The 27,351-nt window shown below is 35.6% G+C and overlaps 1 protein-coding gene across 4 annotated transcripts; it reads right to left on the reverse strand.

Moving 5' to 3' along the window:
• Window positions 1-308: 308 nt before the first annotated feature.
• Window positions 309-26,931, reverse strand: Smg6 (Smg6 nonsense mediated mRNA decay factor). 4 transcript variants are annotated; one of them, XM_090105700.1, is made up of 25 exons: window positions 26,742-26,931; window positions 25,587-26,644; window positions 25,379-25,500; window positions 24,940-25,088; window positions 24,525-24,794; window positions 24,124-24,250; window positions 23,744-24,033; window positions 23,378-23,515; window positions 22,893-23,002; window positions 22,260-22,443; window positions 21,233-21,722; window positions 21,027-21,137; window positions 20,483-20,665; window positions 20,018-20,079; window positions 19,164-19,315; window positions 14,558-14,715; window positions 13,948-14,021; window positions 13,768-13,865; window positions 10,000-10,162; window positions 9,277-9,394; window positions 8,860-9,033; window positions 6,763-6,913; window positions 4,518-4,772; window positions 3,096-3,259; window positions 309-1,443 (listed from the first exon to the last, which is right to left on the reverse strand). In XM_090105700.1, exons 1-25 carry the CDS (start codon window positions 26,744-26,746, stop codon window positions 1,396-1,398), a joined length of 4,854 nt encoding a protein of 1,617 aa, XP_089961826.1. In that variant the 5' UTR covers window positions 26,747-26,931; the 3' UTR covers window positions 309-1,395. The 4 variants fall into 4 exon arrangements, with proteins under 4 accessions (XP_089961826.1, XP_089961824.1, XP_089961828.1 ...); XM_090105698.1 differs by having other exon boundaries at window positions 3,096-3,262; XM_090105702.1 differs by having other exon boundaries at window positions 3,096-3,262; window positions 25,587-26,555; window positions 26,735-26,931.
• Between the last annotated feature and the right edge of the window lie 420 nt (window positions 26,932-27,351).

A 27,351-nucleotide genomic window follows, 5' to 3' on the forward strand; every position in this document is an offset into this window, starting at 1 on the left:
GGTATAATATTGTCTGTTATCTATGGTCTCTATGGAGTACGAGTTGTGGGTAGAAATGGGCATCACCGCGAATGCGAGACAACGTGCCTGCATTACCTTAGATAGATCGTGAATTCCACCCAATCGAAGGCAAAAAAACCTTATTTGTCCTGTTCGATCCTATTATGGTACGGCTGGGTGATTATTCGCATGCAGAAAGACCTTTAAACGGAAGAATGACCCCTCATTTTGCCACGAATTCAGAAACCATTGGAAAGGAAAAGAGAACAAAAATAAATTGGGTCACTTTAAATAAAATACCTTTCTGATGTGATCATTGTTTATTAAAACATGATTAAGACAAAGAAAATAGCTTCAAAGTTTTCTAAAAGAAAAAGAATGTGTATATTAAACTCTATAGTTACAAATCATCATTTTTATTATAATCTTTTTTTATTACAATATAATACTTTTTTCTAACTATAAAGTAAAAATATATGAATAACTTGTTTAAGTGTACAATTAAAATTACTTCAATGTCTAGCAAAAATAATAGAAGAATATAGACTTTTATGGAATAAAAATGGAAAATAATGAACGTTTCCTTAGAATCATTGACAGTGAGATTTTAAACACTTAACAAAAGTATATAAAGATTATAGAATTCATCATATAGCTCATGATTTAATATATATTTACTTATACAACTCTTCTACTTTGCAGTCAGTTTGAACATTTATAGATTAAAAAACTCATTGTACCTACTCCAATTAGTTATCGGTAGTTTTATAAAACGTTTAAAGCCACAATAAAAATGAGACAAATCACGCCCTAAATTATTGTTAAAATTAGAAGCAACAATAAAATTCATAGGTACCTATCGTTACTATTACTTACTACGAAACAAGGCAATTATCCTTTTTGTCAAAAATACACTACGAATTATGTACTTCACGGTAATAATAAAACTATCTAATCAATAATCACTGTAACACGTCTACTTTATAACAAGACGCAAAAACGCCAAAATATTTATTGAAAATGATAACGTGGAAACACTCAATTTCATTTCATCATAATAAAAAAATAAAAATTATATCTAACAATGAAAACTCAAGCCTAGGAATACCAAAGTGAAGTCCTAAAGCGGTTAACAAAATTTCATTATTATTAATTAATAAGTATGTATATAATATGTATCTATTAGTGTATTTATTTTGCTTATACTATTCAATTCCTATAAAACTAAAGTGAAACACATTCAGGGCGTCGCATAAGCTCTGGCGACTAAAATTTATCATTATAATATTTCATTTATGTTCTAAAAACTACAATGTCATACAACATTCGTGTCGCATTACGATTTCATATCAACAATTTTTTAACTAGAACTAAAAAGAACGTTTTACGCGCACATTACTTCGCGTCGCCGGCAGTGTTCGCAACGGACGAAGATTCCGCTTTCTGAAACAAATAAATACTATGAATAACCTATGCTATAATGGACAAAGGTAATTTTTCTATAAACGTGTATTTTTTTATAGTAGATTATACTATTTCTATATTCAATAAATATGCTAAAACGGCAAATTACACGCTTTATTAATTACATACAAGAATGATACATGGCATAATCATTCAAAATCAATGTTCTTGGTGGTATTATAGCAGACATTTTTTAACTAAGACTCGACTGTATCTTTCCCGGTTAATGATATGCACAAATGATCTTAACAGTAAAAACTAAAAATATAACACTGAATGGATGTTAAAATATATCTTCCCGCATTCATACTTTTTGGTAAGAAAATATACAAAACTGAAGGTTGGAAAATATGTATATGAATACAGTGTAAAGAAAACGGAATTATCTGATTAGGATGGAAGGATAATTATTAGATAGATAGTGGTCAAGCGCCTGCCTATCTATAATAATATTATAAAGCTGAAAAGTTTCTTTGTTTGTTTGAATACGCTAATCTCGGGAACTACTGGTTCGATTTTTTTGGTGTTAGATAGCCCAATTATCGAGGCCATATATCATCACACTAAGACCAACAGGATCGGAGCACTGCGGATAAAACCGTGGAGCACAGCTAGTTAGGTATAAAAAAAACGGGTTGCACTCCGGGAGTGCCGGCAGAAGTGAAAACTTGATTATTAACGTTCAGCATGTTTGATATTTTGGAATGGTATCCGTCTTACGCATGGAATATAAGGGCTAAAAAAAATCCGTCTTACGCTGTTTCGATCAGGCCACGTGTCCTGACGCGAGTTTAAGATTTTATACCCAACGCCGCTAAAGAAGCTTTCACTTCAAAAAAAAATTAGTTGTTTGTAAATTAGGTTTACGATCGAGATGTTTACGTGATAACGTCTTATTGGTGGCAGCGCTCGAGATGAGACGGGAGATCGGTCCGTCTCTCTCTCGTTATACCTGCGATCGCGCTCGTGAGGTTTTGGTGTGACACAAGTTTCTGAACATGTCACCCGACTAAAACGATTTTAAAAACGTTATCACGTTAAAAAATTGTTTTGTGTAGAAGATTTTTAATGTGATAGTTTATTTTCTTAGCATAAGGAATATATTGTACTACTGGAAGATACTTGTTCCCACGACACAGGGAATCCTAGTGTGGGAGCAAGGGTTTTCAATTTCTATGCATCTTATATTTTGGAAATAAAGTTTATTGTTTATTGTATTATTGTTTATTGTTTTTCTCATTTCCATAATACTCGGGTACCACCAGAAGGACAGTACCCGGATCTTTGGAAGGCTTACGTGGGGACACGGATCCAACACGCAGAGGCCCTTTCGAGAATTTTAATGTGTTGTGGGACACCAGCCGCAGCCTGCCCATGATTGCACTATAGAGATACAGCCCTAGGCAGTCCGCGGCCGATGTAGGACTATTGCAGGGTATGGAAATTTAATAATTGGGCTATGGATTGGGATGCTAAATGGACTGGTATTGGGGACTATGGGAAACTATGGCACCTGCCTTTCTACTAAAATAAAGTAAAAATATGTTGGCAGGTGGTGACTCGCGGGTTGACTGATTGCACGGGTGAAATATCTATTGTCACGTAAACTTATTGTTTATTGTTATTATTACCGTGTGGTTTTCAGTTGTGAGGCCGGCCCACAGCGCGAAGGAGGGCAGGTCGCGCGCGGGCAGGTCGGCGGCGAGCGCCTTCACGCGCAGGTTGCGGTCGTCCGTCAGCAGCACCACCGAGCACACGCGCCGCGCACCCGCCGTGTCCTTCTCTTCTTTTGTATCTGCTGGATTACACAATTCATTTGAAATCATTGAGGTATTATTACTAGAGAGGGCACCACGAACAAAATCTGTGCGACAAGCGCGGCGGCGCGGGGCGGCTAGTGAGTCATACACTTTATAGATATTCTGCCTCTTATTACTTATAAATTAAAACCAATCAATGTAACAAATAAATATTGTTTATCTTATTAAAAAAATATGAATAAACTTATCGATTAAAACCAATCAATGTAACAAATAAAAATTGAGTTTGAGACGATTGACTCTAACTCGTGTTAAAAAAAAGTGTAGTAGCGATGTCCTCTCTAGTACGTAGTACATGTAACTCAATGTTTGAAATGCTTGCTGCTTGCTTCCTAAATCCCCGACGAGTACAATATAGGGGTCTTCAAGCGTAGAGTGCACAGGCACCTTCTAGGGAAGCGCGTACCATCTTAGACTATATCTCAACTTAACATCAGCCGAGATTGTGGTCAAGCGCTTCCCTATTCGCAATTAAAAAAAAATTGATGAAGTTATTAGGATAATATGTAATATGCATATCGTTCTAAATGCGAAAGTGTATTTATTTTTCTTACACATCGCAATGGAGCAATTTTAGGGATATGATTTGTGTCTGGAGATAGTTGCAGTAGCAGCTAGAGTGATATAGTACTATAAATGGGAAAATGCTTTGATCACGCGGGTGAAGTGAATAACAGGTAGTTATTTTTTAAAATAAAAAATAATAAATATGTTTCTGATTGAAATATAAGACACAAATATGTCGTATAGTATACACCAGAGCTTAAGCGATGCCATAAATGACACTTTAATTTTATACACGATTGATATGTAATAAAATAGTCGCTAATTCAATTAGCAACTATTTTACAAGCAAAAAACACACTCGGTGAGATTTAACACCTGATAAAAAATCGATTCACTTCATCTAGTTTTACTTATTACTAATACTGGTTAGATTTACATATATTAAGATGCATTAAATGTAATGGAAATTTATCTATCCCCGCCTTAACAACAGAACACTCACAATTACGTACAGACTTTTACACACATACAATTCACGTTAAATACCTCATAACAGAATTAATTTAATGTACTTAATAAAAAGTTTTCGCAATTATCAATGCTTGGCCAAAATTTAACACTTACCAAGATAAAACTAGACGGTTGATAAATATTTTCTATAAAGAGCAACAAATCACTAAGTACGCTTTATCTTTCAAATTTCATAAAATAGGTATAATCACAAACCTTGTTCGCTCGAAACATTGGCCTGTAGATTGATAGCGGTATCGAGCACGCGGTCGTCGTTCGAGTGTCCGGGGCGGTGGTCCTCCGCGGTGAAGGTGCGCGAGGGCAGCACGGAGCCGCGCGCGGTCACGAGCCGCACGGGGCGGGCCCGCTCCGTGCTCGCCCCGCTAGCAGTGCCGCTCACCCACGCGAGCGCGGCGCGCGCCGCCGAGCCCAGCCGCGCACACTTGCAGAGACCCTCCAGTTCCGTCATCACTACACAAACATATCCCTTTTATTAAGCTACTAGCTTCCGCCCACGACTTTGTACATGCATCCCATGTTTTTCCCCGTTCCCGCAAGAATTTCGGGAAATCCTTTCTTAGCGGATGCCTACGTCCTAACATCTACCTGCATGCCAAATTTCAACCCGATACGTCCAGTGGTTTGGGCTGTGCGTTGATAAATCACTATATCAGTCACCTTTGAGTTTTATAATATAGATTGCATAGTTTCTATCGCTGGCCTTGAGCGCGGGGACCAAATCCAGAAATTTAGTAACGAAAAACGATAACATAAACATTACATAAACGATAGCATGCAATAGCTTTACCGCGGCAGTCCCCGAGTGCCACACGTCTTTTTTACACGCTTTATATTAGCTTCACCTGTATGTTTGTAACCGACTACTTTGGGCGCGATTTTGACCCACTTTAAACGGCCAGATTTCGTTCAAACTTTGTAGATTTATTGAGGACCGATGACAATACACTAATTTGATAAAAATTTTCTATTTTTTAGTTCGGTTTTCTATAAAAAGCATGTTTTTTAGTTTTTTTAAACTATTATTTATATAGGTACTCTCGCTTACACAATCCAATACTTTCTCAGTTCAAGAAAATTGCCTATCGTCGAATCGAATTTGAATAGGACCACATGTGAGGACCCATTTAAATTAGTTTTTCAAATTAAAATACAACTATCAAAATCTATTCAGCCAGTTGGGACGAAAAGTTCAGAAGTAGTAAACCCAAAAATAAAAATACAGTCCAATTTTCCTTCTTACTTCTCTTTTCTCAAGCCGGTTGAAAACGGATGCTGCGATTTAAAAATTATAAAAGTCTAGCTTTTCTGAAAATTATAAAGTCTTATGTAATGAAAAAAAGATCACCTTAATGATATTATTATGGTTACTTACTCACCAGGAAGTTCGAGCTACGTGGTTTGAGGTAATAAAGATTTATCGTGTTGTGAACAGTTTTTTTACTTAATGCAATTTGATTAATTGCTCACGCGTGTAAACATAATTATATATGTGCAATATTGTAGGAGTTGTAAATAAACTTAAGCGTAAATAATAGCTGATGTTCACTGGCTTCTTCAACATTCTAGAAGGAATTGTTTTGATAGAGCTTGTCGAGTATCATTCAAAATAGATTCGCTCACTGGTTAGGATTTATAGTATTTATAAGTTGAAATAATATTGTTTTAAACTTAAAATTCGTGGCTTGTGGTATAAATTATTCCATTCGTTACTTCTTATTTATCAAGCACGCACTGAGAGGACTAATGGCGGAAACGAGACATTTCGATAGCAAAATACAAAGTATTTCACTGCGTTGGAGATGAAAAAGCGATATGACATGACTTTCACATCAGGCTACGTTTAGAAAACACGTATGACTTAATCTTATCATCCTTGTTTTAACTTGTTGGGCCTTCTTATATGACCGAGGGCTAAATATTATTTTTGTCACAGTTTGAGTTCAGTAAGCAGTTATCAACTTTTTATGTTGTACGAGTGTTTCTATCAATTAAACACGCTTATTTGTAACTGCCTGGCATTATTCCAATATTATTGTAACTTTCAAACCAAACGGAATAATTTTTTAACATTCATGAATTGCATTAAACAACAAGCCGCAATTATTATGCATAATTTATAATTTTGAAATAAAGTGACTTTATTAATTTCATAGTAATTCATTCAATACTACAAGAATTACAGCGACAAAAGTAGTGATAAGAGCAAAAAAAAATTGGTTGTCTGTATAGTCGGTTTACTGACGATAGTTGAACGTGACAACGTCCGATTGTGCTTCTTTGTCGCTCGTTCCGCGCTCTCGCTTGCACTTCAAGCCTTACATGGAACGCCTCAGAGCGAGGTAACGCCGCATGAGTCATGTTTTTCGTGCGTGCAGCCGGCTCTATCGAATTATAAGACGTTGTCACGTCAAAAGAAACAATAAAGTTATAAGCCACGTACCGACTAACGGCACGGCAATCTGGTACGTCTGTGCGGGGGCCACCAGCGCGCGCAGCAGCGGCAGGTGGTCGATGAAGCAGTTGGTGTCGGGCACCAGCCAGCGGGGCCGCACCTCCAGCTCCACGCACACCGACCCGCTGCCCAGCATCTCCTGGGTGGGGGAAACAGAGTATGACAAAATGTTGACGTTTTATTAATCACTAGATCTCCGCCCGCGGCTTCGCCCGCGTTTTCAGAGAAAAACCCGTTCCCGTAGGATTTCCGGGATAAAACCTATCCTATGTCCTTTCTCGGGTATCAAAATATATCTATACCAAATTTCATGCAAATTGGTTCAGTTGTTCAGGCGTGATTGAGTAACAGACAGACAGACAGAGTTACTTTCGCATTTATAATATTACTAGCTTTCCGCCTGCGGCTTCGCCCGCGTTTTAAAAAAAAAACCCGCATAGTTCCCGTTCCCGTGGGATTTCCGGGATAAAACCTAGCCTATGTCACTCAGAAATGATGTAGCTTTCCAACAGTGAAAGAATTTTTCAAATCTGCCAAGTAGTTTCGGAGCCTATTCAATTCATACAAACAAACAAACAAACAAAAAATCAAACCTTTCCTCTTTATAATATTTGTATAGACTAGCTTTCCACCCGCAGCTTCGCCCGCGCAGTCAAAAAAACCCGCATAGTTCCCGTTCCCGTGGGATTTCCGGGATAAAACCTATCCTATTTCCCAGGGTAAAAAGTAGCCTATGTCCTTTCTCGGGTATCAAAATATCTCTATACCAAATTTCATGCAAATTGGTTCAGTAGTTAAGGCGTGATTGAGTAATAGACAGACAGACAGAGTTACTTTCGCATTTATAATATTAGTATGGATGGCTAAGACGTAAGTTTTATGAGCTTCGATGAGGATAAAGGGGCCTTAGACAAAGTAACAATTACAAAACGATAACGAAGTTAGAAATCGCAAAAATGTATGGGATTGACATTAGATAGACCACGTGATCTAACGCGGCTTATGTCAATCCCATACATTTTTGCGATTTCTAACTTCGTTATCGTTTTGTAATTGTTACTTTGTCTACTGGGCAATGCCTGGTTAAGTTAAGCTTAATAGCCATCAACTCGCGTAGTTGCCCCTCCATCTCCACACTCACGGAACCGCTGCCCATCTCCTGGGTATTTGTATCAGAGTCAAATACGAAAAAATAGAATGGTTGAATAGCTTTATGGAATTAAATGAGGATAAAATGCCTGTGCTTTATGGATATTCAAGCGAAATGCTAGCGTAGCTGCATCTCCAGGTACACACATCTAGCTAGAAGCATTAGGAAATAGGCAAAAATGGAATATATTAAACAGCTTCATTTTCTTATTACTGATTCCTCGCAGATATTTTAATGAACTTTATAAAAAACAAACACGACAAACTATAGAAATACCGATAACAAAATTTTAATAATTGTGACAAAAAGCTTCACATAATATGTCTTTTTACAATTATTATTTTATATGGAAATTGGTGCTAACAGAAAAAATATGTTATTAAACAGAATTGTATCGAAGTTCAAGAGAATAAACGCAGAATGACCTTTGTCACAATTAAGCCCAAATTTTCCTGTAAGAATTGATTTCTAAGTATTGTTGCCGATCCCTTTAAGTGCTGAGTAATAAAAGCTATTTTTTAACCAGAGCAATTTTATACTTCAATGAATCAGAAAAAACGTTATCACGAGCGAAGCACAGACACATTTTATGACACATCATTATTATATCCAGAAATATATTTTTCGTGATCAGTTAAAAAAAGTGGAAAAAAAACCTCCGTTGGGGAAAACCAAGAAGGTGAGAGTGACGCACCCAATTACCTATAACTGTGCCTATATGCATAATTTAATAAAAATTCTAATTCAGCTTTTACCACTATTATAACTACGATACATTTCATAAGAATGCAGAAAAGATACTGATCATATTAGACAGATACTGTACTTTACTGTAAATCTGAGACCTGAATCGTGTGTAAAAGGATATACTCCTTTTTCCTTATCCTTTTAAACTATAGTTTATTACCATACATTATACAGGTCAAACAATTTACCTGCATCCTCTGTCGTCGTTTCTCCAGAGTCGCCTTCCGAGATTCCAACTGTTCTTTCCTTCGCAACAATCGCCTTGTAACTTCGTCCGTTCCCTCAACGTCGACGCCTTCGCTATGGCTGGTGGGGCCGCTTGTTGCACCGCTTGTGCTGTCTTCGTCTTCTGAGTCTTCCGTCTAAATTTTATCAAAAAGCAATTTAAGGAAAGTCTGGTGAATGTTATTTTGTGAGTGTAATGTTAAATTGTGTCTGAGTGAGTGATATGCAAGTTGGATTTCATTTCAGTTAATTTATCTGTAATATGAGTCTAACTGACTAAGAAAGCTTATGCTTTTTACTCTTCAATATTATTAGAATTTAGAAAGTAGAAATTAAGAAAATGTCGTTTTCATTGAAAGTTTCAAAATTTATTATCTTACCAAATGTTGTAGTTGTGTATAGTTGGGCTGTATTTGTTGAACCGCGCTAACATAGCGGGGCTGTGCGTCTGTTGGGTATTCTAACTTCAAGACCGGCGGCTCTACACCTACTAGATATCTGTAAACAATTAAATTATGAAAGAATGTCATTACTATTCATTAATAATTGTTTGTGTTTGTTTAAATGCATAAAATCTATTTATTTTTCTACGTTATCTATTTTTCCTTTTATAAGTAATACATATTCTATCTGTATAGATCATATATTTATGTAAAGACTACTTTCTTTAGTACAAATTTTTAACTATATTTCGTTATAGTCCTCAGAATGTATGCAGAGGTTTAATACCTCTCCAACCTTTTATAGGGAGCCGGAACAGGGAGCAGTAATTATTATTTTTTTTTTTTATAAAATGGGTAACATTTTAAGGTACAAAGAACAGCAGCTTTCTCGTCCTTGACTCTCGCCTTGAATACTTTTTGCCTGCCTTTTACCTACATTCCTCTCAAAAATTGGTTGTCTGTAAAGTCGGTTTACTGACGATATTTGAACGTGACAACGTCCGATTGTGCTTCTTTGTCGCTCGTTCCGCGCTCTCGCTTGCACTTCAAGCCACACATGGAACGCCTCAGAGCGAGGTAACGCCGCATGAGTCATGTTCTTTCGTGCATGCAGCCGGCTCTATCGAATTATAAGACGTTGTCACGTCAATAAGCACTTACTCGGTGCCAAAGAACAGCAGTTTCCTGGTCCTTAGCGCGTGCTCAGCGGCGTGGTGCGGCAGCGGCGGCTGGGCGCGAACCCACGCGACCCCCGGCTCCATGTACATGAGCGGCGTGAACCCGGCCAGCGACGCGTCCTCCGCGAGACGCACGCATATGTAACCTAGTAGACGAGTTATGGTTTTAATATCTTAAAGGATTTCAATTTCTTTAACGAGTATGTTGAAATGCTAAAAAAATGTTGTGTGGTTTTATGAAACCACGGTAAAAGTGAAACTGTTCGAACGGTTCCGAACACTGCTTTGTGTAGCGCATGTCGCGTGACGCGATACACGCGACATGCGCTACACAGACCAAAAAGCTTGAGACGATGTAATAAAAGTTTCACTTTAAAAGGGGAAGAGACGTAAACATGAGTGGGGTAAAGCCCGCCAGCGACGCGTCCTCCGCGAGACGCATGCATATGTAACCTAGTAGACGAGTTATGGTTTATTTTAAAAGATTGCAATTTCTTTAACGAGTATGTTGAAATGCTAAAAAAGGGGAAAAGACATAAACATGAGTGGGATAAAGCCCACCAGCGACGCGTCCTCCGCGAGACGCACGCATATGTAACCTAGTAGAGGGGTTATGGTTTTAATATCGATAATAGGATTTTAATTCTTTTACTATAATGTTGTATAAGGCATAGTTTTCTTGTGTGTACTGTTTTAAGCTATCGGTTTAACGACAGTGGTTTTCATAGTGTTTTGTTATTTAGATTTCTATGGTTGTTATAATCTCCGATGCTTCATATGACATGACGACGCGAGGGTATCAATAAATAAATTGCAAAGCTTGGGTGTTTTCCTTTTTTTCCTCTACGACGTTAATCTCATGGTTAAGACAAATACAAAGTCACCTGTCATGCTAAAATTAATCTCAAGTCATTTTCGCTAGTGCACCAAAAAAATTACATATATGCACACGTACACTCGAAAAACATTACTTAAACAAACACTACATTTATTATTGTCATATGCAGCATCATAATTTATCAGAATGAACATTAAAACTTATAATTACAAACTTAAACATTCCCACAAAATGCAATCGCACAAACACGATCAATGCGAGCACTTTAGGCTACGCGCAGACATACAGCGTTCTGCGTTCCGCGTTCTGCGTTCTGCGTTCGTCAGTTCTGCGTTCTGCGTTCTAGCGCACACAGGAGCCGTTCAAGACATTTGCGTTCTATTTCGTGACTCTCCGCACGAGAAACATGTCTCTCGAAAGTTCATCTTCCGAAGATGAAGCCTTGCTTTTGTGGAGTCTAGAGGAGTCAAAAAAAAGTAGAAAATGTTGGGTACACCCTATCAACACGAAACGAGATGATATGGGAGGATTTAGTATTCTTATCCCTGAGCTGCTTCAAGATGAAGAGAGATTTTATATTTATTTTCGAATGTCAATAAATAGCTTCAATGAGTTACATGACTATGTAAAATCTGAAATAGAAAAACAAGATACCAATTGGAGAAGACGGACCAGCCATAGCGAGAACGCGAGTTCTTTGTAATTCTGTACAGAGAACGCGAGAACGCAAGCGTTCCGAATGACCGCCGCGGTCTAATTGCGTTCTGTGTGCGCGCTATAGATCCTTCACATTACAAAGAACGCGGAACGCAGAACGCAGAACGCGGAACGCAGAACGCTCTCTGTCTGCGCGTACCCTTATATGCCGTCGCTCGTCACGGAAAGGACGGACGCAATTACATAACAACATTATAAAATGATAAATATTTTTTTATTGTATGGAAAAATAATATTCCTTTAAAACGCTTGTTATTCGGCGTGACTCATAAATTTATCATATAACACACGATTTCCATTAAAAATGTGATTGTATGATTAACCCAGATAAGCCTACTGTCCTATATTTAGGACAGTTGAAATAAAAAAAAATATCAGAATACCCTCTTTATCTAAGATTATTTAGTCTTATGATTTGCACTAAGAAACGTGTCAGCTTTATTAGAAAAAATAAAAAGACAGTTATTTTAACAGTTTTTACCTTATATTTTACCGTATAAGTGTGTAATAAAAGTGCGTTGCAGACATGGCAAATGACAGGTATGTATAAAAAGTTATATTTTACTCGTGAGTTGTTTTTTTCTGTGTTAATATCTAGTTGATAACCTTAACTTTTGTACTAAATAAGTATTCTAGCAAAATAATATAAATAAATTACGTATAACTTGTTACAAATACTAGCGTACTATATATAGGACAGTAGGATAATATACATGATTTTAGTACAATAATACAACTTTTTCTTTACAGACCGTTAGCTGCGCATGATATTTTAGATGCTTTAGAAAATGTTTCTGATAATGAAGAAGATTATAGAGAACGACTGATATGCATTCTACCTCCTCCTGTTGATCCTGACTGTCTCACTGACGAAGATTCGGGTGAAGAAGATAATGTAACTTTGAATAATTTGCCACGAAACATTCTGCTTCAACCGGCTGAAGTAATGATATGGTGAGTGATACAGAAGAAGAACCTTCTGATTCTACAGGTCGAACTAAACGTAGGCGTACCTACGCATGGAGAAAACGGGACTTGGCAAAAAATCCCGTGAATTGGCCAGATGTTCAAGGCGCTTGCCAAGATAAGCGCCCAATTGAGTGGTTTGAAAACTTCTTAGATGAAGATGTTATTTCGTTGTTGGTGTCAGAGAGCAATAAATATGCTGTCAAAAAGAATTTGCCTGGAGACATAACCACTGAAGATATGAAATGTTTCATCGGCATATTGTTGGTTAGTGGTTATTCATGGCTCCCCCGTAGAAGAATGTATTGGGAAAACTCCCCTGATACAAAGAATGAATTGATCAGCTCGGCTATGACTAGGGATAGATTTGACTTTATTTTTCGCCACCTTCATGTCAATGATAATCTGGATTTGCAAGACAAATACACAAAAGTACGCCCCCTAGTTAAACTTCTAAATAAAAAGTTCTTAGAGTTTTCTCCTCTTGAAGAGCAGACCAGTAACAGTACCAGTAACAGTACCAGTGTAGATGAGGCCATGATCCCCTACTATGGTAGACATGGCTGCAAACAGCACATAAAAGGTAAACCTATTAGGTACGGGTTCAAAGCTTGGGTTGGTGCTACACGGTTAGGGTATGTTTTATGGATGTTGGAGTGTGTGTCAAGTGTTTTGAAACATATCATTCATAAATAGTGTTAATCTAGTAAATTACATATAACAATGGGTAATATAATCAATAGTTATCTAATAAACTACACTTTTTGATTACATTCTGTTTTGTCATAAATGGTCTTTTATTTCCTCTTATTATCCTACTGTCCTACATATAGGACGGCTGTTTCCCTGAAAGCCTTACACTTAATTTTTTTTCATAATTTTTTTTATGTTGCATAAGATCTAATAAACTAAATAATGTAACTTTTTTCAAAATTTTCAGAAAATTTTAGTTTCAGGCTTATCTGGGTTAAGACAAACAACAAGTTTTTTCCGTGTCATATTATGTCCTTCCCGGGAGTGACATTTTCCCCGACGAAATGTATTGCGTATAGTTACGACAGTCGACAGTAAGATAATATGTTTACGTTGAATTAATGTATCATGGTCAATGATTTTCTAGTTGCACTGCGTATTTTAATAATTCCAAGTTAAAACATTTCTTTCACTCATAATTCAAAACAGTGTTGAATAAATTCATGTACTTAAACATTGAAAAAAATACACGCTCACCATCTTTAGCTTCACTTTCCAGTTCTATAGATTTGTCGTCCATCGATTCGAGTATATTCATTAACTTCGCTAGCCATGACCATGGATCGTTCTCGTTTCTGTATGAAAATATAAAATTATTAAGTATAAAGCTTATTTAAAGTATTTTAATTATATAGGAAACCTTTATAACATACTCACTCTGTTCCAAAATTGTCTAAGGACGGTGGTGGATTCCATACGCTACTATGACATAACATCCAGTCGGACCACACCTGGAATACAAACAATTTAAGATTCTCAGAGGGCTTATGGTCGAATAAATTGCATCTCGAATGCAAAGCCGAACCGAATTTAAAACACCAATGTTGACCTTGTCGAAGTAATCACGACCTGACTTGATAAGTAACATAATGGTCGGGAAGCTTGCAATTTAATACATTTAAATCACACATTTTAAAGGTTCTTTGACCTTGCATACAATTATCTAATAAAATTATATGAACAATAAAGCAACACCACTTTACGAATAAATTCCTTGTAAATGATTTGAGTGTTATGTAAAAAAATTCCCATCGTTTCCTTATTCAAAATTTAGATGAGAGCTAAACAAATGATAATGTAAATAGCAGTTCGTAATATCTCTAATTTAAAAGTAAATGCACCATTTACACTATGTAATGTGCATTATATACAATTACATAATTTATTGAATTTTCTAGTATCCTATTCTGTAAAACCTTGTTATCTTCCTGCCCCATACATTTTTCCGTCGACAACGAACCAATATATTATTACTATAACAAGTGACCTTAATAGCGGGCAGCAGGGACAGCGCGTCGGTGTGGTGTTGCGAGTGCGGCGGCTCGGGCAGCAGCGCGCAGCACCGCTCGAGCAGCGCGCCGAACATCAGCAGCGACACGGCCAGCGCGCACTCCAGCCACGCTGTGCGCTCGCCGGTCTCACTACCTGATAGCATTATTTATTATACATATATACATACATACTATATATAGCCTTAAATTGGATATTGATAAAACCAATTATTCGGAAGGATCATAATCTTGATCGATTTATTAAAAATTACGCTTCAAAATAAGTTATATCTCTTTGGATGTGTGTATTTTTCAAAGCTCATATTTCATTAAGGAGTGCAGTGCATTTAATAGATCGATTTTCTAAACAAATAGATGAACTCCTCGTTTTATATTCAATCGAACCCAGAAATATTCGTATAAGCGCTTTATGTTTAAAGATACTGCATTATAAAGTTGATTGTAATATTTTAAGAGACTAATGTAATGTAATACTTTAAAAGACTAATGTATTACTAGCTTTATAATACAGTGAGGTAAAAACATTTTATTTTATAAAATATTGTATTTTTTAATACCAAGTGCATTACAATCCCAATATTCCCATACGTAATCACTTAGTAACAATGTTCTCATAATATGTAACAGGGCAACCGTAACGATCTAAAAATAACTACGACGAAGAAAGAAAGATTCGAAGACGCCGTTTGTTGATCTTTCGAATCCAGAACACGTTCTGCATAGAAATGTATTACCCTTATTAAATCTCCGTGGCATTTTGAATTGGTCTGAATGATAATGGATGTCCGCTTACGAAGTATTATGGTAATACCTATAAAGTACATAATAAGTCAATAATATAAAGAGCCGAAGGGTTATAACCCTTCGGCTCTTTATGCATTCATAGACTAAGATTTATTACAGCTTACGAAGTATTAAAAAATGATAACTCTATCTTAATTTATATTCGTTCCTGCATAAATATTCGCTATAAACACCTGCATTAAGTTATGAAAAGTGTAATATCTGAAATAGATACAGTAGATTATAGTTTACATACACAACCAATAATTTTCTTAAGAAAACGTGTTCACTTCATGAGATAAGAATAGATATATGATAGACGATGACCGACTATTAGTCGAAGGTTTCTCAGGACCGGTAAGTTAAAAATAGATAACTAAAAATACACTGCACGGATTGCACCTGCGAACGGAACGTTACCTATATAATAAAGTTAATGTTATCGTAAATAAACTATATGTGCTGTTTTTAAACCTACACTAAAGATTTGTTTTCCATATAAATTTTCAATAAGAGCGACAGAGTTGCAAGTCATCTACAATAAAGTTATCGTATAGCCAATGTATATTTAAATTTTCAATTATAAAATAGGAGATATTACGTCATTTTAAACTTGATGCGAAATAATAAAAAACGGTTAATTAGTTGAAGAATGTTAATTCCGATAGTCAAACAATCTAAGACAAATTGTGAAACATATAAAAATGTTAAAATGTGATTCCACATAATAGAGTTAGCGTCATGGCGGGTTTCTCAGTTAGTTTGTTGAACCTGAACCATCAAAAGCATGCATAACGCAGCTTGCGAACACTCGGGGCGCCATTCGTACAGTGCATCAACCTTCAATAACATATAATTAGAAAACGTTATAACCATCGAACAGCCACGGGAACGCCGCTTATAATAATTATTATTTTAAAGCCTTTTTACAGTAGTCTCCTACATAGTGCTAATTACTTGCATCAAAGTTTTAATGCACAGCAACTTATTTTTAAACTTATTACCATCTGTATTATGACCTACATATTACATTTATGGTTTTTAATGTAAATAAAATTGAATCGTATCAAGAAGGTAATTGCAAGTATTTGCACAGTAATCTCACCTTTTAAGAGGCTTGAATTAGATAATATTGAACACGATATTATTAGTCTGGTATCATCAAATTAGCATGCAACACGCAACATGATAAAGTAGAGAGCAATTTAGCTGGGATAAAAAACATTTAATTTTATCGTATTTTATCATCCAAATAACTTGATATTAAAACAACTTAATCGCGTCAATTTTGCCAACCTGTGCCGTTTTGAATTTTTTGTGTATTTTTAAATTTGAAATGTTTTGAATTATAAAAATCCTAGTGATTTTTTAATTCTCCGTTTATACTACATATTACAATCCATGGTGCAATCAAAGAATATAATTATAATGTGCGCGCTTCCGTGACCTTTTCTTTACGAGTTTTATAAGAATGTTCTAAGAAATTTCTTGCTAGGATTGTTTTGTTGCGGTTCGCTTGGTAGGAAAGTGGAAAAAAGCGTTTTACCACGCACCGTACAAAAATGATAGGACCATTGTTTACTCGTATATGATACACATTGTAAATAAAAATGTACATACATTGTTAAATGCCATATTCCTTGAATAAATTGGCTAATGACTTTTAAGAAGTAACGTAATACACTTGGGTTGCTATTGTAAGTTAAAAGTTAAGAGCTACATACAACTCGATTCAGAGTCTGAATATTCAAAGGGATCCAAAAAATATACCGATAATATACGAAGTCAGATGTATTAAAACAAATTTACCAGCATAACTAGCTGAGAATTGAGATGGCATAACTTGATAGTAGAAAAAAAGGATATAGTTATATGCATAGTTGCAATTACTTGTTTGACTAGTGATTTCGTTGGATTATTGCATATTTATCTAAGGACAATAAAAATTATCGTTATTCAAATGATAATCTATATGAATAATGAAACAGATGTTTTTGATTGCCGCAGGGTAGAAGCCAAAAGTCTTCTGAGCGGCGCGGGCGTATCGTGATCAATTACGACAATTGGTCGTCTATTAAAATGATCATAATTGTATAATCATATTTCAATAAGTGTAAAGTTTACCTACAGTAATACAACAATTATAATTCCTTTCATATCACTCACAACTCGCAATGATAAAATATATTATTTCATATTATGTACATATCTGAGTATTAAAGAGCGGTTCCAGAAAAAACAAAAACAAAGTACCTATACTATGAATTCATCCATGGATTCCACTATACAATTTCTTCATTTAAAAATCCAAGGTTTTATTTTATTTTTTTTTATTTAAGTTAATAATTAACTTGTATTACAAAAGTGGTGTAATTATTACACCACTTTTGTATCGCAAATGATAGGACTATTAAATTATCATTCTTTGAATTCTATCAACAATTAATATCGAAGTCTTATAAAGCGTCAGGATTTTAGTAATAAGGCAATAGGTAACTTTCCATAGGCTCTAATAACCCTCAAGAATTTTTAGCCCGCATTTTAATGATTCATCCATAATGTAGACGGCCGGCCGGCGTGATGCTCCACGGGTATTTCCAAAACACAAATTATAAGGATATCAGCGACGTACGGTCAAAATATTTATATCTAAATTATTTTATTGTTTTTTAGGGAATTCGATTTTTAGTGGAAGATTTCGATGACAGTAGCTTTGAATTAATTAAAAGCTACGATTGTATTATGCGTAACTCGGCTAAAAATTAAAGGACAGGTATAACCTACGAACATTTTTTTTTATAAAATTTTAATTAATTAATTTTGAATTTAAAAGTTAGTATATAATAGACAGTGAAAGGTTTTAAGTAAATATACATTAATACACAATAACATTGTGGATAAACTTCCATTAAATTTGAAAACGATTTCAGGCAGTGTCTTTATTACAGCGCTTATGACGCTGGAATTGTAACAAGTTATTATGAAAACAATTTTTTATGTATAATAGAGGTCCCGGGTTCAAATCATTGCAGATTGAAACTGTTTGATCCAATATCTTTATATATTTTGCTGTAAGTTAGTAAATCTGTTAGACTGCAAACTTTCGAAAACTTTTGATTCGTAATTGTTGCATGCAATTTAGCGCATTATATTTCGGTAGACCTATTAAGGTGTTAACAATTTTTATAATAAATGTTTTTTTTTTTGTTTAATAAAACAATAAGGTAATTTTCAAACAAAAGCTCAGCTGTGTTTAGTTTTATTTTTTAAAAATTTTAGTTTCAGCATTAAAGCTAGACAGATACAAAATGCTTTAGTTGGGTGCTGTGGTTGATCTGCTTTATGTCGTACATTGTTAAAGGAACTATACATAAATCGGATAAATCAATGCGTTGCCACACTCCTCGTGAGATTTACCTATAATCCATACTAGCTTACCACCCGCGGCTTCGCCCGCTTTGTAAACCTTCCTCTTGAATCACTTTATCTATTAAAAAAAGACGGGTTGCACTCCGGGAGTGCCGGCAGAAGTGAAAACTTGATTATTAACGTTGAGCATGTTTGATATCCATCCGTCTTACGCTTTTTCGATCAGGTCACGTGTCCTGACGCGAGTTTAAGATTTTATACCCATTACAGAAAAAGTGCTCAACGCCGCTAAAGAAGTTTTCACTCCAAAAATACCGCATCAAAATCCGTAGCGTAGTTTTAAAGATTTAAGCATACAAAGGGACATAGGGACAGAGAAAGCGACTTTGTTTTATACTATGTAGTGGTAGTAATAGTGAATTAAGGTACCTTTAAGATAGGCGGCGTTAGTCTCCACAGCGAACATGTTGAGCGCCGTGAGCTGCAGCAGGCGCGCGGCCGGCGTGGGCAGCGGCTGGCGGTGCAGCAGCGCGCGGAACTGGCCCAGCATCTGCGTCGCGCTTTCTTCGAACGTCTCCATGCTGTATGTACCCACACACGTACGATGGGATCAGTACAAGTATACAGGGTGTCCCACTATAATTGGTATACTAAGCGCGAAGGAACTTGTAGTTTTGCATACACTGATCACGTAAAAAATACTTAAAACAACAAAATTACGTCAAAAATTTTTTGCTAAATTTTTCCTGAAAATCCATGTTTTCTTTTCTAGCTTCGCGCAGCCGGCATATACCGCTTCTCTAATGTGAGTAGTTTGTCTATGAAAATAGATAGCTCACGTGCTGGTGGCAAAGTTGGGCGGCTCGCTTGTTATGGGTGTTCATATAGAGTTTTAAGCATTCATCTATTTCAAAAAAAATGCGTCTGGAATTTTATAAGTATTTTTTACGTACTCAGCGTATGCAAAACTATTATAGCCTCCTTTGAGCTTAGTATACCAACAGTGGGACACCCTGTATAGGCAGACACTAGATAAGTGCCCGTACACGCACGCAATGGGATTCGTGTACGTTCACACGCACGCAATTTAATATTAGTAGATTATATCAATGTATTAAGATAAAAATTAATCAAATGGCGAAAGAATCTTACCAATTTAGCAATAAAAATGTAATTAAAATTATAGTTTTACATCATTGGAACTAACAGACCCATTGGAAACCAAAACACTTATAATAAAGGTATCATATTATATGAAAATCAGTAAAAAACGAAATACTTACCCAATTTTTGTTATTAACTTTCCGTGAACATGCAAATACGCAGTTATAAAGGTTTTATTCAACTGAAACAAACAATATTTTTAAACAATGTGTTAACTGTTAATAATATCCCCCTCATAATATACCCCAAATATATGCCTGCTGCTATATATTTATTTTAAAATGAATTTAAAATCTTTGATAAATATATTCAATTTTCTATAACGATAACAATAATCGTCAAAGCATTTCTTGTGTATTTCTTTGTGTAAGTAACCGAATTTCAACCAGTAGTAATTTACTTTCATAATCATCTTCCACTTTTTTTTTATTGAGAATAGGTTAAAAATAAAACATTTTTAATAGTATATAGTTTTTTTTATTTTATTGTGTGATAGGAAAGCGCTTGACCACTATCTCGCCTGATGGAAAGCTGAGATGTGGCCTAAGATGGAGCGTGCTCGAAGTTAAGTTAAGCTATGTTACCTCGACGGGCGTCATAGCATCGAAGTCGTGCTGGTCCATGCGGTGCGTGTGCGGTCGCACGGCGCCGGGCCGCACCCACAGCTCGCGCCGCGCCGCGCCGCCCTCCCCCGCGCACTCCGCCCCCGCGCTCTCCGCCCCCTTGCTCTCGGCCACCGCGCGCCGCTTGCGCTCCGCCGCCTCGTACTGCGTGACCATTTTAGTCATTTATTCTCTAGCTTTCGTCCGCGACTCCGTCCGCGCGGAAAAATTAAGATTTATTTTTTTCTAGGTATTTTTCCGAGATAAAAAGTATCCTATTTTATGCCCAGGATAAATCTTATATATAAAAATGAATCGCAAAATGTGTTGGTAAGCGCATAACTCGAGAACGGCTGAACCGATTTCGATAATTCTTTTTTTATTATATCCCTTGAAGTACGAGGATGGTTTTTATGTAGAGAAAACGTAAATATGTACCACGGGCGAAGCCGGGGCGGACCGCTAGTAAGGTATAATTATACAAAGTTTAAAAATAACTGTAAAATGAATTCCACAAAACACATACCTTTTTCCTATTTTCTTCAAAAAGTGATAGTAAACTTTCTCTTGCAGATTGAAATGGATTCGATGACATTAAACTTCTCATATAATAATAAACTGCATCCAGTTTTCGCCTCTGGAAATATAAAAGTTAAGATTTAAAACTTGTGTGTAAATACTATAATAATTTTCGTAACATGAATATTATACTTTATGGTAAAATGTACTTACAGCATAAATAGCTAAAATGGCCAGCTGATTATATGGTCGACCATTTTTAGGATTAACTTGCTGCGCCTTTGTGTACCAGAATTTACTTTTAGCATAATTATTTGTTTCATTCACTTGTTCCTTATATCTAGCTAAGTCCCCGAGGAATACATACAGTTTTTGTACTGAAACCATAGCTAGGCCAACATAGCCCAGCCCTTTCGGTGGTAATGCGTGATTTTCATTTAAATAATCTTCAGTGTTGAATTTATATGTTTTCTCTAACATTTGTATGAGATTCTCGAAAAAGATAACACCCTCATCTATAATTGTGTTTATTAACTTCACTATTTCCACTTTTTGTTCTGGTGTCACTTGTGTTATGCTTTTCCTTAGCGTTTCAATGAAATGGTAATAAAGAATTTTCCAAAATTGTTGTTCTATGTTATCAGCTTGGCAAAATTTGAGATCAGACATGAGCAGTCTTTGTAGAGCACTTTGTAAAAACTTCCTGCAAAAATAAATACACACAAATGAAAAATAATGCTAAAATATAATTATTTTATATCGTAACATGGCAAAGCTAATAAAACCTAAACCATATTTAGGGCCGATTTTTCAATGCTTGGATAAAACTTATCCGTCCAATAAAGTATTACACGATAATATTAAAATGTCACGTAAACTGTCAAATACGGGCAATTAGAATACGTTTTTAAAATGGTAGTTTTATGCATTATTCGACGAATAAGTTTTATCCTAGCATTGAAAAATCGGCCCTAAAAGCTATACTGGCAATGCATTATTAAAAACAAGAGAGATCGAAATAAAAAAAAAAAATTGGTTGTCTGTAAAGTCGGTTTACTGACGATAGTTGAACGTGACAACGTCCGATTGTGCTCCTTTGTCGCTTGCACTTCAAACCTTACACGCCTCAGAGCGAGGTAACGCCGCATGAGTCATGTTTTTTCGTGCGTGCAGCTGGCTCTATCGAATAAGACGTTGTCACGTCAAAAGCAATCATTACATCGCTGGCCGGCTACACTACCTAGTCTCCGCCACGTCCTGCCAGTTGGCCGCGAGCGCGAGCGGGCCGCGCACGGTGTGCGTCTTCAGTATCGCGTCGGCGCGCTCCACCTGCTGCAGCAGCGCCACGTGCCGCGCCGCGCGCGCCGCCTCGCCCGCCGAGCACACCTCGTACCCGAGCCCGTTGCGGGACGTCTCTTTCACACCTGCATCGTTCCCATACAATAAAGTTATCACGAGTCACCATTTTATTATCTATCCAACTTCTTACTCAATATATTGCAAGAATTTAATTTATTTCATTGAATGTGTGTGTGTAAAAACTAATGAATTGTTATTGATGTAACTTTTTCACGCGAAAATTACGGAGTGCATGCCGTGATGTTGTTTATGTTTAATAAAACACATAAGCTTTAGAAATACATGATTTTGTCCTCAAGTTCGCCCCAGTCACTGTACACCAGTTAGTGTACGTTACGTACGTTAATAAGTAGCCTAGGCCCTTAAAAAAACGAGGCCATTTTATTAAATTAACTTATACAAAATATGTATGTTATTAAATTAATAACTTGTACAATATGCTGTTCCATCAAGAGCTTAGGCTATTAATGAAACATTACAGATATTTACAATAAATTTAAATAATTAAGATTACCTCTATCCATCCTCATGTCTGGTTTTGTGGAATTAGTTTGCACAATGATAGGTTTAGATGGGTTGTGATGGTCATATAGTGTTTTTTGATGTCCATTAATACCACCACGCCTGGAAAAATTAGTTGTCTTTATACAAACAGATCATTTTTAATGACACAATAATAATATTAGCAAATAAAAAATTATAGCAACACAAGTCAATAACTGCGTTAAAAACAACCGACTTGAAACTTGCACTTGCAACATTTACAAATACAGACAAAAATGCTCATAAAATAAAAACTACTGGGCCTATCCGAATAAAATTTTTATGGGACCAATTCGACACCATCCCGCATCGAACAAAAAAAGAATCACGTAAATCGGTTCAGAAACCACGGAGTAATCGGTGTACATACATAAAAAAAAATAAAAAAAAAAACATACCGGCCGAATTGATAACCTCCTCCTTTTTTTTGAAGTCGGTTAAAAAATAAGAACTTACACTTGATCTTTATGAGAGCTTGTGGAAGAGCCATGCGGCAACACCAATAGTCCTGGTTGTGATGAGGAAACATCACTGACTGATTTGTCTGATAGAACACTATTTAGTCTATTACGTTGATGAGAATTCTCTTGTGCCCTACAAAGAAATAATTTAAAAAAAATATAATATACAAGTAAGAAATACAAAATACAAATGTAACTTGAAACAAAAACAAATCCTTTATATTCCACTACATATATTTTTGTAATTAAACATTGAAAGAGCAACCACTTTTAGAGCAACAACATTAATTACTCATAGTGCAACATAAACTACATTTTCGTAAGTTAAATAACACACAAGCCAAAAAAGGAAATAACTAACCTATCGTGAGGTTGGTGTTTTTTCGCTTCAAGTATTTCTTCGCGCCAGTTGATATTGGTCGGAGCGGGTGTAGAGCCTGGTGGATGCGGTGACGGCTGTACGTTCTCGGCGTTCCTCCCGCGCCTGCGGCCGGCGCGCTTGCGAGACCTGCGCCCGCTGCCCGTGGCTGTTGAGCCCGCGTCTACACTCTCGCTGGCCGGGTCTATACTTGCTACGCTCGGGGCGGGCGAGTGACGCCTCCTCTCCGCACTCGATTGACGACCGCTCGCCCAAGAACTCTCGTTCCTCTTCTGGAGCACAAAAATTGCATTATTGTGGTAAATTATACAGTACTTTTTATATTATAGGAAAAAAGAAATGTGAAGAAAAATAGGTCATACCTGATTTGTTGCAGACCAATTCCCACTCTTAGGTGCCATTGATGGAACTCTAAATCCTTCGCTGTCCCGAGGACTTAAAGCTCTGTTAACTGATGTATCTCTGCTGTTACATTGTGAGACTATTCTCCTAAAATATGTAATAAGATTATTTGATACCTATTGATGCTCACACTAGTTAATTTTAGGTACTTAATAAGAAGTAGAGAACACATAAAACATATACAACAAATCTAATATAATATCTCATAAAATTCCATTTCAATAATTAAATAATGTACTCATATCCAATCTGATAAAAACTATTTGCTAACACTTATGTATGAATAAATATGTTGTGTGTTAATAATATCTTTGGGAGTTTATCCTTTGAATAAATTTTTTTCGTAAATTGTAATATATACCGTTCAGTGCTTTGTTCTCGACTGTATGAACGTAAAGACCTCCATCTGTCTAAGTCATCCCTGCTATTCCCAATTGTTGATGAGCGATTACTCCGATGGCTGTCTCTTCTCTCTCTTTCCCGCTGTTTTAGTCCAGAAAGATTCATATCATACTGAATACTAGCATTACTGTCTTTGCGGTTTCGTTCTGGTTCATTTTGGATGCTTACATTACTGTCCTTTCTATTAAGATCCTTCTTTTCTGAATTCTTTTGTCCCCGACTGCTGCTTCTAAACATACAAATAAAAAAACACTTTAATGTCATTGACATAATAACGCAAATAGTAATGTTATAATTTAATTCTTGTTTTGTAAATAAAAAAACATTTAAATCAAAATAAAATTTATAAATTGAAAATATTAAAAAAATTACACCTTCTATCTCGTCTGCGAGATCGCCTTTTAGGGTCTTTAGATTCCGTTTTTTTAACTTCCTGTAAAGGCTTCACACTTTGAGAAAAACTTGTTGATGTTTCTGAGATTTCATCTAATTTAATATTCTTTTCAACTTCTTCAGTCCAATCCTATAAATATAATCAATGTGTATTACAAAACATAAATAATTGCCTTCAAAACAGTTTTTTCTCATTTAATAAATTGTACTAAGCACAAAGACAATGCAAAGTTCTCACACTTTTTTAACCTTCATTACATTTCTATCATTTGCCACACCTAGATGGTAAAATAGTAAAGGTATTTATATTATACATTAATTAAATTAATAAATGATGACTTCCGAAAAGGAGTTATTAAAATAAAAATTGTTCAAAATCAAGAAAAAATGATATTTTGATAGCAAACAACCAACTCCTACCAAGTTTGTCATATCAGAAAGACTGGTCGGAAATGTTTCAGTGTCCTTTGAATTTTCACTTTCATTTATGCTCACATCTTTGTCCGTATCATTCACATAGTTATTCATCCCATTTTTGGACACTGAAAGATAAATATTTCCATTAAATTACTATTTCATAAGAAGTGGGCAAATCATAGGAGTCACCTATAAATATTATAAAACATACCATTTTCATAAACCTCATTATTTGATTGGTGATTTTCATTTTGCTTGTGTATATTTCTATTTTCCATTTCATGTGGTTCATACAAGTTTGTATAAGAACTGCTTGGTGTTGATCGATGTGAATTATGAACATCATAGTTCTTTAAATAAGAGTTGATAAACTTCTCTCTGTCAAAGTGCTCATGCTCCCTTAACCGACCCCTGCCTCGAGATGGTAAAGTTTGAGACCAACAAGAACTTTGTGTCTGACCAGAACCATATGAAGATTGAGATAGATCATTATGCGGACCTCTATTGAATTGATCTATGCTTTCAATGCTGTGATGACCAGATTGTTCTAAATATTTTTTCCTAAATCTTGGAGGTATATTATCCAAGTTTACTACATGTTTATGACGTGGCTCACCAGAAAACCCTGCAGAATTTCTCCGACCCGAAGGAGGTTTTCCACCAGAATTAGATTTATATCTCCCTGCCCATGTTTCCATACTTCTACTATCTCTGTTGCGTTCCAGAGAATTCATACCATGGACACTCTTCGCAGGCGATGATGATCTTGATATTGATTCCTGGTTAAATTGTCTATTAAAGTTTATATCATTTGACATGCCACCTTTAATTTGTGGGTCCTTTCTGGAATTTGTATGATATGACCCTGCATTACCACCGTGATTATCCTGCTTACCCGACATTGGTCTTTTGTAATGACTAGAATGATCACTGCGTGTTTGTGTCTTAGGTGGTCTATCGTTTTCATAATATGAATCTCCTGACCTGGCTTGGTAGAGTTGTTGTTCTGGTTTACGATATCGATTGCTAACCATTTGCTCTTTATATACTTCAGTATCACCATTCACTGAATTCACAGAGCCATAATGACTCCTATTTCTGCCCTTGAGGCCTTCATCTATATCATAAGACTCCATCCTAGCATCCGAACCATATTTCGATCTTCTTAAAGGTCCACTACCTGGTTTATAAAGTTTTTGTTGTGGTTTATTCTTTTTATAATCTTTATAGTCATCGTCCATAGCAATGTCACATATGAAAATAGTAACTCTAAAATTATAATGTTATGAAAATTTTTAATAACGAAAACTTAAAATATAACGATGTAAAATTGTAAGTGCGCTACAAATTTTAACTTACTACTGACATCATAAAGGTTATGTTGTAATGATTTTATTAACATAAACAGTTATTACTTTTATTTTTAACAATTTCTCTAACATATAGAAAAAAATATTTTTGATTAAACGTGTATGCTTTATTCAAAAATTAATTAAATTGAAAACAATGTATCAAATAATAAACGTTTGTTTTGTGTTCACAGATTATTACAACAAAAAAAGATCAATTTTTTTACTAAATATAGATTTTATAGAATTGTTACCTGAGATTGTTACTATGTCAGTCACAGATTATGCAGCGAATAAAAAATGAAATAAATTATAACCATATTATTAAATAAAATTATAAAATTTTTGTGTACATACTGTTTTTCATAATAAAATTTTAAATTATTAAAATTATAAAATTTATTATTTCTAATTAAAATTATCATCATGTCACCATCGATTCAGTTTATTTTGGTTATGTAATTCCTACCATTGTAAGGGCAACTTTATTTGTCGACGTCAAATTTAGAAAGTTGTCTATTAACGTACTGCAACTAACATGATTTAGTACTTTAAAACAATAGGGATTTAAAATTCAACCTATAAAATTTGATCAAGACGGGTTCGTCTTGCTATGTTTTCAACTAG

Source organism: Colias eurytheme, chromosome 9, assembly GCF_061535395.1.
Source record: "Colias eurytheme isolate Ceu_HAF_F1 chromosome 9, ilColEury1 Martin Lab GWU primary, whole genome shotgun sequence".
NCBI classification, from domain to species: Eukaryota; Metazoa; Arthropoda; class Insecta; order Lepidoptera; family Pieridae; genus Colias; species Colias eurytheme.

What these genes read in the sequence shown, in the direction of transcription:
- Smg6 (XM_090105698.1), bottom strand. An exon ending in TTGAAGAAAATAGGAAAAAG is followed by an intron (nt 20,666 to 21,026) that starts GTATGTGTTTTG and finishes ATGGTCACGCAG; the next exon opens with TACGAGGCGGCGGAGCGCAA. An exon ending in AAGTTAATAACAAAAATTGG is followed by an intron (nt 19,316 to 20,017) that starts GTAAGTATTTCG and finishes GGGTACATACAG; the next exon opens with CATGGAGACGTTCGAAGAAA.